At 29.4% G+C, this 14,684-nt stretch overlaps 2 protein-coding genes across 2 annotated transcripts; both read left to right on the forward strand.

Moving 5' to 3' along the window:
* Window positions 1–1,291: 1,291 nt before the first annotated feature.
* LOC123294071 (protein TsetseEP-like) lies at window positions 1,292–2,526 on the forward strand. Its single transcript, XM_044875144.1, has 3 exons — window positions 1,292–1,316; window positions 1,380–1,491; window positions 1,564–2,526. The coding sequence occupies exons 1-3, from the start codon at window positions 1,305–1,307 to the stop codon at window positions 2,388–2,390; spliced, it is 951 nt and encodes a 316-aa protein (XP_044731079.1). The 5' UTR covers window positions 1,292–1,304; the 3' UTR covers window positions 2,391–2,526.
* A 6,232-nt stretch (window positions 2,527–8,758) lies between these two features.
* Window positions 8,759–10,078, forward strand: LOC123294073. The gene is made up of 2 exons (XM_044875146.1): window positions 8,759–8,822; window positions 9,498–10,078. Exons 1-2 carry the CDS (start codon window positions 8,811–8,813, stop codon window positions 10,041–10,043), a joined length of 558 nt encoding a protein of 185 aa, XP_044731081.1. The 5' UTR covers window positions 8,759–8,810; the 3' UTR covers window positions 10,044–10,078.
* Window positions 10,079–14,684: the final 4,606 nt, after the last annotated feature.

Raw genomic sequence — 14,684 nt, forward strand, 5'->3', positions numbered from 1 at the left:
AAGTTTAAATGTACAAAATATTCCTTATAAAAAAAAATCAACTTTTCTTTGAAACATTTTTTCTTAAACATGACTGTTTACCTGTGAGGGTGCAAATTAGGCGTAAATTGTATAGTATGTATTATATGGGAACATCAGTTATATATGTGTGACATGTATGTATGTGTAATGTGATAGAGTAATCAACACTGTCTATGAATGGTATTTCTACAATTAACTCAGTCAATTGTTTGTATTGTATAATTAATCATTAAAAATGGTGAAGAAGAATTTATACAAATAATAAACAGTTTCCATATTTTCCGAGTACAATGTACAGGGTATATAATTAAAGTGAGAAAAATTATCTCAATGGTTAAAAACACAAGATTTCACTTTATTTTTTTAATTTTCCTTTTTAAATTCCTTTTGTTTATCCCGAGCTTAGTTTTTTTCCCTTATTATATCTTTCATTTTTTTAAAAATCGTTAGGCAAAATTCGTATTATTTTTTAAGTTGAAAATAATATAAGTTTATAAGTACAAAACAAAAAATGGCAATTTTTATTAATTTTAATTTTTCACCTCATTTAAGAGCTGTCGCAGTCAACGAGTTGTGAACATGTGTTTTTATTCGATTTTTTGTTTAAACGACTGAAAAGAGCCCTAAATATAACTAAAATAATTTTAACATGCAAATTGACTCAATGGATAAAACCACATTGAAAGATTTAACTTATTTTAAGAACTTATCCCTTTTATTTTCAAGCTTTGCAACGTGACAGTACAAAATAATTAATAGTCTATTTTATCTTAATTACTTTAATTAGAAATAGTAATTAATTTAACGTTTCTCAACTATTAATTTCTTAATTTGAAAAAATTAAAATTTATGTAAAATCAAGAATAACATCTGACTATGAATGATATGAGCCTTATGTAAGTTGTAGGTCGATAATATGAGCTAGACCAACAACCAACCAATATGACACAATGAATAAAACTTTCTTTAAGAATATATTTATTTTGAATTAATTAAAAGAATATCTGCATAGAATTAGATGATATATATCTAATTTTTGAAATTCAAAGATGTCACACACAAAAACAAAACATATAATGATAAACCCCACTTTAAAATCGTCACCAAATAATCACCAGGTCAACTTAGATTATATGTGCGTAACGTTTGCCGATGTGCAAAACAAGTTTTTTGGTTTCACACCACTATCAAAAATTTTTAGTATATAAACAAAAATTTAATGGTACGAAATCAAGCAGTTCTTTGTGTTTAACAAAAATAACAAAATCTTCATAAAAATTAACATGAAGATCTTCGTAAGTTTATTTATTTATCGAAAATTATCAAAATATTAATTGTTATGAAATTTTTTTTCCTAGATTTTCACGGTTCTAGCTCTGTCAGTTTTCGTTGTAGCTGCAGAGGAGAAAAAACCCGTGAAGAAGGGAGTGAAACGGGGTATTTTAGGTGAAGCCTACGGATTAGGAGCAGGTGAGCTTGCAATAGGTAGTGGCATTGGGTTGTACTCAGGGTATGGAGTAAACAATGTGGCTAATATTGCAGGTAACGCCATTTCATATGGAGGAATTTCATCATCTGGTCCAATCGCAAATATTGGAGGACATGGATCAGCTGCTAGTTTAGCATTAGAAGATCAAACAGCCATCAGTGGTGGAGCTTCAATTGCATCTGCTAGCTCAGCTGGATTAGCATTAAGCAGTGGCTCAGCTTACGGTGGTGAAATTGTGCAAAGTCAAGAATTAAGTGCTGCTTCATTATCTAGTGCATCATTGGCTGGTGCCTCATTATCTAGTGCATCCTTATCTGGTGCTTCTTTGGCTGAAGCTCAATTATCTGGAGCCTCATTAGCTGGTGCATCATTATCTGAAGCTTCATTGGCCGGTGGTTCAATTGGTTTAAATGGTGCTGCTTTACAAGGTCGCACAGTTCATTTAGGATCAACTGCCCATCAAACACTTCAAGTAAACCGCCACATTCATGTTAACCACAGATTAGGAGAAATTATTCCACAACCATATCCAGTACCAGTAACACGCAACATTCCAGTTCCAGTTCCACAACCCGTTCCAGTGAAAGTTGATAAACCATACGAAGTTAGAATACCAAAACCATACCCAGTACCTGAAATTCGTGAAATCCCATACGAAGTAGTACGTAAAATCCCACATCCAGTACCAGTTCCATACAATGTACCAGAAATTGCACCATATCCAGTTCCCGTAGCACGACCAGTACCTTATAATGTGCCACGTCCAGTACCAGTAGCTATTCCAGAACCTGTTCCAGTTTACAGACGCGTTCCGTACTTAGTGCGACAAGTACATGCTCACGTGCACCAACCCCCACCACACGTTCATTACCATGTTTAGGGTAATTTAAACATTCTAGTGAATCATCGAAATAATTTGTTGTTACCATCTTTTCATGTTACCCTTCATCATTTTTTACAATAGTTCACATTAAAAAACAATGTTGAAATTTTTGTAAAAAATTATTTTTCTGTCATGTTAATTTTTATTGTTTTATTTTTTGTTTTATTATTTTTATAAATAAAAATTTTGTATTTTTCTTAAATTTCTTTGGTTATTTCTTTTTTAAATCCAACGTCTAACCCTAATACTAGCACCTATCTAAATTATTTTGAGATAAAATTTCCCCGTCTACATTAAGTATCTATTACTTCAAAATAAGTGTAAGCTAAAAATCGAAAGAATTCATTATCCTTTTCGCCAAGTTACAAGAAAATTCAGCACGAAAGTTGGAAATTTGGAAGCATATATGCAAATTATTTGACTGATTTATAGACCCAAAAGAGGATCACGGTTACTTCGAGCTATAACGAGCTATATTGTTTCCTTTTTATTACAAAATAGAGCCAAAACTACAATAAAGCAACCGAGGCAGTGCTCCTAGTCAAGGGATGGAAGGAAAAAACTTTAACACGTTGAAAAGATACTGCGAACAATTTTTAAAAATCATATTGCGAAAAGAAAAAATGAATTTGCTACCGTAAAATCTAGGAATAAGAGGTTTAAGTAATAATTTCTTGCGTTTCAAAGTAGTATAAGATGTAAATTAAAATTTGTTGAGCGACAAGATACTATTAATTTTACTTTGCATTCCCACAATATTATACAACGAGTTATTTTTGGATGAGGCCCGCAAATTTTGTTTTGCCGCGGGGCCTTTTCGAATCTTTTTTCGTATAGAATTTATTTCTATACGAAACTGAAAAATTTTTGTAAATGACATATGTTCTCGTCACAAAGTTTTAAATTTGAAATGAATATTACAGAGGATAGACAATCTTCTTTACTTAAAACACTTCTCCATCGGATTCACTTTGAATATATTTAAGATCTGTACAATGTTTTTAATTTTTATTTAGTTTTTTACCATATTTTGTGTATACGAACGGACCAACTTTCACATCAAGAGAATAATCACTACGTTAATACGTTATTTATTAAGTTCTATAAGAAAATCTCAATGAAAATTATCGATGTAAGCTAAAATTCTTGTTTGACGGAATCCCAACAATTGTTATATATAGAATTACTTTTTCTAAAAGCAATTTTTTAGTTGCTCTCTTGTATCTCAAGAAAGAACTATGCATACCGGATTATAAAAGGAAAGAAGAAATCTCGTTGTATATCGAGTTTAAAAAAACACGTTATAAAAAATTGATAAAAAAATTGATTAAATATCTTAAATCTTTCAATATCTTTTTGTTATATTATAGACGTATTCAGTTACCACTTTGATAAAATAAAATTTTCACTCTCATTACTTTCTCTGAAATTTTTTTGGAAACAACAATCACAAAGCTAAACTCTCGTATATATTTTAGAATACTACTAAAGAGAGCTGCACTTTTGAAGTTCCAGATCTGGATAATATTAAATTGCGCTTCCAGCCTAAAATTGATAAACATTTCTACTTCTTTTTATTTTTGTAAGAAGATAATCGACTCTGTCGGCTTTACTCTGACACTAAAGAAAGCTATAAATTTTTGACTTGATATAAATAAGTTCAAAAAATGAAAGGGGGTGTCATACCTACAACTGCTTTTTAACCTACTTCAAACAAAAAAAGCGGAGGTTATTAATTCGACTGTATTTTTTTATGTGTGTTACCTCAGAACTTACGACTGGGTGAACTGATTTTCATTATCTAAATCTATTTGAAAGCTGGTGCTTCTCATGTGGTCCCATTTCTAACAACGGCATTCATGAGAAAACCGTAAAAGTCTTAAATTTGCATTAAGGATGCACGACAAGAGGACGAATAACTCAATATCACGCCATCGATTTCGATGATTATTTTTTAGTGACAAATTAGCTAGTGTCCTTCAGAATCACTAAAAATTGCCAAATACAAAAAAAAACTTTTAACAAAAAGAAAACCGACTTCAAAAGAAAAACTTTTCCAAAACAAATTAATATGCACTAAAAAGTAAAAAAATAACGATAATATAATGTGGTTAAAATTATTGTTATTTTTGGAGTTGGTGTCAGCCAAGCAATGTAGGAAACTGTTCTGTCAGAGTTGTTTCCTCGGCTAATACCGACTCCAAAAATAACAATAATTTTAACTACATTATATTATCGTTTTTTTTTTTGTTTTTTTACTTTTTTAGTGCATATTAATTTGTTTTGGAAAAGTTTTTATTCTGAAATCGGTTTTCTTTTTGTTAAAAGTTTTTTTAGTTTATTAATTGCTTTTTACTTGATTAAAATATAAAGCGCTCCAAATGATTTAACAAACAAATAAATATGAATATTGTTTTTAGGCTTAAAGAATTGTTAATATTATAGATTATTTTTAGAAAACGCTCAATTTTAAAAAAATTTTCAAAAATATGCATCCGTCTAAATACAGAATCTTAATTTCTAGAATTTTCTAAAAAAGATTCAGAGAAATATTTCAGCTCAGCAATAGTAAAACAATATTCATGAATTATAATCTAATGGCTAACGGAGATCTTTCCATGGAACTGTTTTCCTGGCACCACTTAAATCATACTTTAAAATTTAAGTCAAGTGTTTGAGTACTAATAATATTAATTCAAGAATTTTTGATTTTTTTCACCACTTTTCTACGAAATTGTTGTTTTTAGCCACGAGTACAGGGTAGCCATGGGTTACGGTAACAACGGGGGCGGAATACCGCACGGGTGGAGATAGTTTCACTTATTAATAAAATAATAGGTTGGCTGATAAGTCCCCGGTCTGACACATAGATGGCGTCGCTAGTATTAAATGCATATTATTTTTATATAGTACCAACCTTCAAATGATTCGTGTCAAAATTTGACGTCTGTAAGTCAATTAGTTTGTGAGATAGAGCGTCTTTTGTGAAGCAACTTGTGTTATTGTGAAAAAAATGGAAAAAAAGGAATTTCGTGTTTTGATAAAATACTGTTTTCTGAAGGGAAAAAATACAGTGGAAGCAAAAACTTGGCTTGATAATGAGTTTCCGGACTCTGTATTTTTTCCCTTCAGAAAACAGTATTTTATCAAAACACGAAATTCCATTTTTTCCATTTTTTTCACAATAACACAAGTTGCTTCACAAAAGACGCTCTATCTCACAAACTAATTGACTTACAGACGTCAAATTTTGACACGAATCATTTGAAGGTTGGTACTATATAAAAATAATATGCATTTAATACTAGCGACGCCATCTATGTGTCAGACCGGGGACTTATCAGCCAACCTGTTACTTTGAACATATCGTAATGCTCATCACTAATGACTTAATTCAAACAGAATATCTGTTAACATAATTGATAGGAGTTTTAGAGTGTGCTAGAAAAAAAAATTATGGTAGATATACATTGTCCAAAAAGATGTTACCACTTAATGGGGAAGAAGATATTAACACTTATCTTATAATTTAAGATAATATATATATTAAACTAATAATATATATTGTGTTCTTAGAATACACATATTATCCATTTAAATGGTAACATATTTTTGAACAATAGTTTTCTCCAAATTTAGCCATAATATTTTTGTGGGCGAAATGCCTCCCTTTTATGTGGTAGCATGTCAATAAACAACCTTGTTTTTTGGAATATCTTGTTATTTTTTAAATTTTAAACTATTCAAAAAATTTGAAATTTAAAAAATCAGATCAAGGGGAATAACATATTAAAATCATTTTGAAAAACATGACGGAAGAAAGTCATAGAACTGACTTGAACAACGCTGAGCATTGCAACTAGTGCCTAAAAATAGAATAAAATTTTGAATCCGCAAATGGAATAAAATCTTACATCTTCTATCCCTGAGAATACTTCTAATCTTTCCTTGGTTATTGAATGCAAATTATTGAATGCATATTTTTAATTTTTATCGCATAAAAGTTAAATTTTTAAAAAAGGCAGGGATGAAATTAGATTTATTGAAAAAATTTAAATTTTTACATATGTATGTCATCAAATATAAATGCAAATTAAACATTTAATGCAAATTATCTATTTTATAAATCAATTTGAAAAGTTCAATATAATACTAGTAGTAAATGTTATAATGCAACTATTATAAATGCATATAAATAATCGATCAAATGAATGCTGAAACATTAAAGATTCTATACAAACAAAAATCTAAAAATTTTATATCACTTTAAAAACAAGCCACTCCAGTATTCAATAAATAGTGTAGTCGAAGACCTACACAATAAGACAATAAGACAATCGAATAGCTTATTGAACACCAGAGTCCGTTTTTTAAAGTAATTTAAGAATTTATTTTAGGGTAAAAAGTTTCTGAAAATTTTTGAACTGGGAGACCTATTCTATGTCATTCGAACTCTCATTAAAACTCTAACGGTGCTGTAATAGTTTAATTAAAGATATTTATGTGTGCCACATAGTATGATTATTATGGCAAATATTACAGTCGCTAAAATCCGCAATATTGCTTTTTTTTTGTTATTAACCAATTCCAAGTATACTGACTGTCCCCACGATTCTAACGATACGCTGTGTACTTTTCATACGTCATTTTTTGCATCTTAATAAATATAATTCCGGTGAAACAACTTCACTTGGATTTTTTAAGAAGTAAAATTTTTATTTATCTGGGCTATAAAGTGGAACAACTAAAAAGGTAGTCACGGATTTTAATACATCGGCTACGTTACAAAAACTCCTTTGATACCATCGAAATATATTATGCGCAGTAATTTGCACTTCACTTATAACAGTTATTCATTTGACATTTCATACCTAGAGACAAATATCCGAACTTTATTAGAATATAAGAGCATCTATAAAAAAGTAAGAAAGCGAAACCTTTGTTCGAAATCTTTTATTAAAAATTCAACAGATTCTGCAGAAATTTGACACGATATGTACAAATTGGGAGCGACTAAGAGAGCGTCTACCCACTCATCTTCCAGATACCTAAATGTTTATTTTACTTTAAAATAATTTTTTTCAATTTTCGTTCATTTTTCGCTATTGAACCTTCAACCTTCAAATAATCAGTTGCATAATTGTTTTATTATTATCCTGTCACTAAATCATGGTGATTTGGAAATTGCATCACAAATAACAATTTTTATGTTTTATTAATAAATTTGTTTAAGAAAAATTGACTATGTCTATTTGCAAATGAGAAGATAAATAAACATTTACACTAAAAAATTAAGTACACGGAGAAAGTTTTCTACAAATGTTTACCATGCAGACATAAGATTTATATTTTGTTAATAAGAATCGGTCTTCTTATAAATTAAGTAGTTATAGTTGCATATTTTTTTAGTTTATCAAACCAGGACGGCTGACGACTGCAATACGGCTGACTGTTGATTATAAAAGTTCACGCAAGTAACAATTTCAGTTATAGAGATCCATGATCCATGAGGAAAAAAATAGAAAACGGTGAGGTGAGATAAAAAATGTTACGAGTCAAAAAGTCTTTATAGTTGTCCAAATATAAAGTCATATGGTTTTCAAATCAAATTTTTGACTAGAACCACAACATAATTTTTATTCGGTCTATAGCGAGTTTGCGGTGAAAATCCGCATTTTTATTTTATGCTTTAACATTCACATCTCGAAAACGGTGAGGTTAGGTAAAAAATAAATAAAAAATAAAAAAATGCTAGAAACTGTCCATAATATGTAATACAATACCATAGTTTTTAAAATTTTAAATAAAGGGAATCTGATGTCCGGAAGTAGGGTACTTCTGTTCCATCCTATGAGCGTAAATCGAAAAAGTACAAGTTCGCAATATGATTTTGTTAAGTACATCAGACAAATATTTTCCACCGGCTCCCATAAAAATCTACTGACGAGGAGTCCATTCCTTGGTAAGAATGTTTTTTCGGTTTTATTTCCTCGATTAGTATTCTTAAAACTTAAGACATAAAACTTATAATTGGCTAATTTACTTTCCTTTAATTCTCTACGATTGGACAAAAAATCAATTGGATTTTTTATGAAATTGTTTAAATAAGACTATTCAACTCATTCATTAATGCCTAGAACATAACCAAGAGATATATAACCGTTGGACATATTTTCAGAAATAATTGGTCAAATTGTGACAATATTAATATAATGTAATGTAATATCAGAGAACAGCAGGCTGTATACAAAAAAAAATCGCCCTGTTGTAATAATTAATATTTTGACATTGATAATGGTCTATTGTCCCAATTTTGATTATATTGATTTTTTTTTTAAGTATATAAATACTTATTAAAATACACAAATTAATGTTATTCGTTCGTAATTTCTTCAGTGCCAAATATCCCAATCGACAATGAAGTTTTTTGTAAGAATTTTTTTTTTTTTTATATTTCTCGAAATCGGGTAAAATATAAGATAATTGTATCTATAATTAATAACAAAAAAACAAAATGTTGTCAGTGCAAATTGTTTTTAAAATTCATTTTACTCCAATTCGAATATTCTTAAAAATTGTTGAAATGGAAAGAAAATATGGAATCATTTTGATGATTGAAAAGTTATCCGATAAATAATTTCCATGATTATTTTGAAATATCTCGTTTTTTGTCTTAATGTTTTAAAAATTGGAAATATTTATTGTAATTTTCTATCAAGCAAATAATTTTCCAAAAGTTGTCAATACGTTAGCAATACGAATCGACGAAGTTGTCAGTAAATACGTTATAGATTTTAAAAAAAACACGCTTTTTTAAATTTATTAAAACTTTATTTAAAAAATTTCATCTAAAATTTCCTATTTTGATGAATTTTGTTTAAGAAATCTAAATTAATTTTTGTAAATTAGTTCTTCGCCGCCATAGTCCAGCCTTATCAGGTTAAGGTACACAATTTCGCTAAAATGACGAATATGTATATTATATTATAGCTTTTGAAATCAGTGTACTAAGCAAAACAATATTGCGAATGTTAATATTATCCATATAGGTACCACTCAATTTAAAAGAAATTTTTGTGAAATTTGTTTGAAAATTAATTCCAGATTTTAGCAGTTTTCGTGCTGATAGCTGCCCACAGTACGCAATGTGATGAACAAAAACCAAAAGAAAAAGAATTATCTAAAGGAAAAAATGATAAACGCAGTATTTATGGTGAACTGGATTTAGGCTATCCCATACATGAAAGCATTGACAATCAATTAGAAATTTCGCATGATCATCATTTAAATTTCGAACCAATTCAAGACAGTATTCTTATTGAACCTGCGGGAATACAATTTGATCAAATCGGAAGTGCTCCTGTTTCAGACGAAGATAGTGTGGTTGTTGAGTCTGCCGATGCAAGAGCTTCTTCAAACGGTCAATTTTTAATTCCAGCAAGAAATTTAAATTTAAATCAAGGTCTTCTAGTTCAACTTCCTCCAACATTAAATACATTGAATAGTGGAATACCTCGAACACAAGTTCAAATACAGCGATCTATTGAAATAGCAGTTCCACAACCATCTTTAGAAGGTTGGTCTAGTCAAGAAATTCCAATAGTATTAAGGAATTTGCCACCAAGCTTACAGAGAGCAAACAGTTGGTAATTAAATAATAAGTACATTTTAAAATAATCAAAATAAAAATGTAAAATAAATTTCATATGAAAAATAAAATTATTTTTAAAGTATTTAGAGCTTGTTTTCTCTTTAGAGTTAATATTAAAAGTAGCTCAGTTATGGAATTTTAAGAGGGCTTATAATTTAGGGTAGCATACAAAATATTTCTTTGATTTGAAACTAACTCTCCTCTTGAAATTTTAAGCTAAGTCGAAAAAGTGTATACCCCTTCCTCTTCAAAACGCAGTGCACTTTCGTTTAGCAAAGCATAAATGTCGGACTTTCAGCCTCCCAACACCCAACAGAACCAGCAAATCTTTCGGCCGTGGATAAAGAAAACTAATTTTTGTATTACTTATTTGTATACAAATACAAAGTTTTTTCAATTTACTTTAATTAGAAAATAATTATTCCTATGAGTCACTCATCATTATACAGAAGGCGCTCAATTTACAATATCAAAGACGATCCGTAGCGCCACAAGCTTTTACATAGTCATGCAGACTCATCATGGAAACAATTATTTTTTTCTTTTTAGTATAATCAATGCTTGGCTTTAACAAATTTTTTTTTAATTTAAAACTAAAAAAAGGTATGTATAAGTATCGAAAATGGTGGAAGCGGCAGGAAGATCAGGTCATGCTTGCCTTTAAAAAGGAATTGTCCTTCGATTTACATATATTATTCATATTCTTGGATAATTCACATTCTGGGAATGCATAAAAAATAACTAGTATGCCATCTTGTGCAAAATTGCAGCTCAATTGGGTAAGGATAAAGGCTTTAAAGTTTCAAGATTTGAACCAAAACAAACATTAAGTTAAAAAAAAGCTTGTAAAATATATGTTTTAACCGAGCCTCAAATGTCGAATTTATATAAATGAAATTTTTCGATTTGTTTTTATTAGTCGATTATGTTAAAAGAATATGTTGTACGTAGAAACAAATGGCAGGAAAATGTTGAAAAATCGAAAAATTGCATTACATTTTTCAACCTCTCCTCTAGATGCAAAATCCCAGGCTTTAAATTTTTAAAATAAATTAAAAATCATACAAATTTTGCTTCCTCATGACCTTTAGAGCTAATAATAGAAACACATTTCATCATAAAAAAACAACTGAATAACGATTATGGTTTTCCTGGAAATCTGTCTAGCTCTGCCTTGATAAAAGAAAGGTTTTTTGATTGATTGGATATATGTTTGTACATTTCAACGCAATAGCACGTCGAAAATTGAACATTTTAAGCTGTCGGATGAGAGACATATATTCGGGTGGCGGACAAAATGATCAAGAAATGATATATATCTTCATTATTTGAATGCAAAAGAAATAACAAATATTCATTAGTTTTAAGAAAGCTCAGTGATACAATTAGCGATTTTCTGTATGCTTTGATAGCAACTTCAAGATATATGAGGAATATTCAAAAATTGGTTTTCCGACGCCTATTACAATATGAGCTTCGAAATCATGAATACCTATGATTTCAAATAGACTGAACCTTACAAGATCAAAAACAAAATATGTATAATAAAATTGATCGTAGCAAAATAAACCGGAAGTGCAAAAAGTGTATATTGTTTAATATGCATGTAATACGTCTTTACACGTACAAATACCTACTCCAATATGCTAATCAGTTAGGCACTGGTTTTTCTAATTTTATGGCGTGATACACGCTAAAAATGCTATTCACAAAAAAATACATCATTTTTCATGAATGCCTATTGAATTAAATGAAATAATTATAATTATTATTATTTATAAATAATTATTGTTATTTATAAAAAAAGTATTTTTATATCAAGGGTTCTCCATTAAGAATGAAAGAATTTTAAACTTAAATATATTTATTTAAAGTTGTTTGACATATATTAAATATAAACTTATTTGTAAGAAAACTCAACCAAATTTCACGTTTCGACGACGTGCGCATATTGTTTACGGCGATGTACGTTTCGAAGATGTGTGCATATTGTTTGACGATTTACTAAATCAGTTTTGATTTTTAAATTTCTTACCTAAGAAAATCATGAAGTACACGGTAAATAGCTTGAGTTAAAAATCCATTTTGATTTTTTTTAAACAGTTAGTAATTTGCATGGGTTGGTAACAAGTAATGTTTGATGATGATTTTACCATTTAGCTGGTATCATATATCACACAAATAACAATGAAATACTCTTTCAAATAAAAAAAAATTATTTATTTTATATGATATCGCATACACAACACTGTAAATTCTAGTTTTATTTTAAATGATTTAATCCAAAACACTTAATGTGTTGAAACAATAAGTGATGAAATTTTTTTAGTCACTTTATCTATGTTTAAATGTGTGTCAAATAACAAAAACATTTTGTTTAAGGTATTTCGATATCGAAAAAATTTACCAAAAAATTTTAAATTTTATTTATCAATTAATCACCCTTTCATAGGTCCTTTGTGAAACGGCTTAGGTGAAATTTACCAAAAAAAGTTTTTCATTTTTATGCACAGTTCTTAATTTTGGTATGATTTTAAAGCGGAATATTATTGATAAAAGTTTTTTATGTAAATGGTAACATTTTTAAAGGCAGTTATATTGACCAAAAAATCAATATTTTTTTCGACTTCTTCACATACTTATTGATTCTAATAATTAATTTATCGTATACCGTTCAGAGAATCGACTTGAAATGTGTGCAAAAGGCGTATTAAATACTCATTAATTGACACACAATTTTAGTTTTTTTGATAACTACACTTTCGTTTTGGTATCGAAACACCTTAACAGATAAGATTTATTTTAAAGAGTTTAAAAAACTCAAAGCAAAACGTGTGATTTTTATAATTGACTGTAGAACTCTGCACTTCTTAAATAAGCTTATCGAGACGAACGAAGAAGCTCTTTATCAAATTTCGATCTGAATAAGGATTGCATTTTGAAAATTGATTATTGTTCAGAAAAACTTTACCGGATTAATTTACCGGATGTTTCCAGAAATCCTATTACTCCAATTTTTTATATCTCCCCTTCCACAGCAACAGTCAAATATAAATTTTTTGAACCATGTTAAGCTACCCAGGGTTTTTTGGATTAATTCACTTAAAAGAGGCCCTTTCGGTTGGCTTTTTCGTATTAGAAAAATGAGATTTTCAGAGCTGAAAAACAATGCTGACAAGCACTTAATTATGTGCATACAAACACTTAAGTAAGTGCTTTAAACCAATAGAATTAACAATGAAGTTGTTTAATTTAAGTAAAGTTCTTTAATTCCTAATGGAAACCCTTAAGATTGTATATTTAATTAAGTTGTGGTATTAATTGTTAATATTATTGTCTGGCACTTATGTGTACAACATACATGTAGATATATTTTATTTCCTTCCTTTGACATAATAGAGGAAAGTGGAAAAAAGTGTCATTTATATATATTTTTATCGTTTCCTCAAATAAACAAGTTTTTTTGTTCCTCATTTACAAGAAAGTGATTTTATCCTTTTTCTAAGAAGAAAGTAAGTAATAACTAGTAAATGAAATTTAGGTAAACAAATCTGATACAGTATGAATTTTTGATTTCTTCCATCTCAAAAATCACTCCGATTGACAACAGTGTTATGGTAAAGTAATAAATTGTTGTGTTCAGGCCCCATCTGTCCTTAGAATTAAGAAATAAAAATATATATTTGGCACATCTCACAGCAAATCTCTCATCACGCAACTAAAGATTACCAAACGATTGACGAAAGTGCTGACGGGCTAATTATTTGTAGATATTATGCATTATGATTAGAACACTCTGTAGATAAAATTACACTAATATCAATCAATATTTAAAAAAAGTTAAATGTCTAAATTATATAATTACACTTAATTATCTTCTGTCAATCAATCAAGCTAATTATTATTCATTTTTTACAAATATAAATGAGTTATAAAACACTTTTTTCTCACCTCCGTGCATAAAGTGCAAACTTTATGCCCGCAATGCAAAACTAAGTTGCCGCTTTCTGCCTCCGCCGGGGAGAAAAATAGTATATACACCACGAGAGCAAGTAAAGAATGTGTCCGATCTCATGTTTGTCACCCGAGGAGAAACCGGGTTAACATCGGGCGAGATCGAAGGCATTCTTTACTTGTTCTCCCTGGATGTACAATATACTATTTATTTCGAATATTAAATAATCAAAATCAGTGGCGTAGCTCTTCTTGGAGGGGCCCCGTATCAAAATTGCTTGGAGGGCCCAAATGAAGGGTGAAGATTTCTCACAAAGAAACAATTGCATTAAATTAAAATAAATATTTATTGATTATAAGTTATAACTTCCACCTAGAAATTGAGCTAGCCAAACAATTCAAATTAAATATACTCTTTTCTTGCCTGTTTTCGGCAAATTGATTTAATGAATCATATATAGCTGAAGATGATTTCAGTTTTTCTAAAATACTTACGTTATTAATTAATGGCCCCTTAAATGACATTGTGGATAACATTTTAGTAATTTCTGCTTGCATACGTACGGGATCTCTGAAGCTCGGGGCCCCGTATCATTGATAAGGCTGATTGCATTGAAAAGGGTAGGCAAACCTATTTTAGATTTATTAGCGTCGATCAAGGCTTTGGTACGAGCTGAAAAACGATG

Source organism: Chrysoperla carnea, chromosome 2 (genome assembly GCF_905475395.1).
Source record: "Chrysoperla carnea chromosome 2, inChrCarn1.1, whole genome shotgun sequence".
Lineage (NCBI taxonomy): Eukaryota > Metazoa > Arthropoda > Insecta > Neuroptera > Chrysopidae > Chrysoperla > Chrysoperla carnea.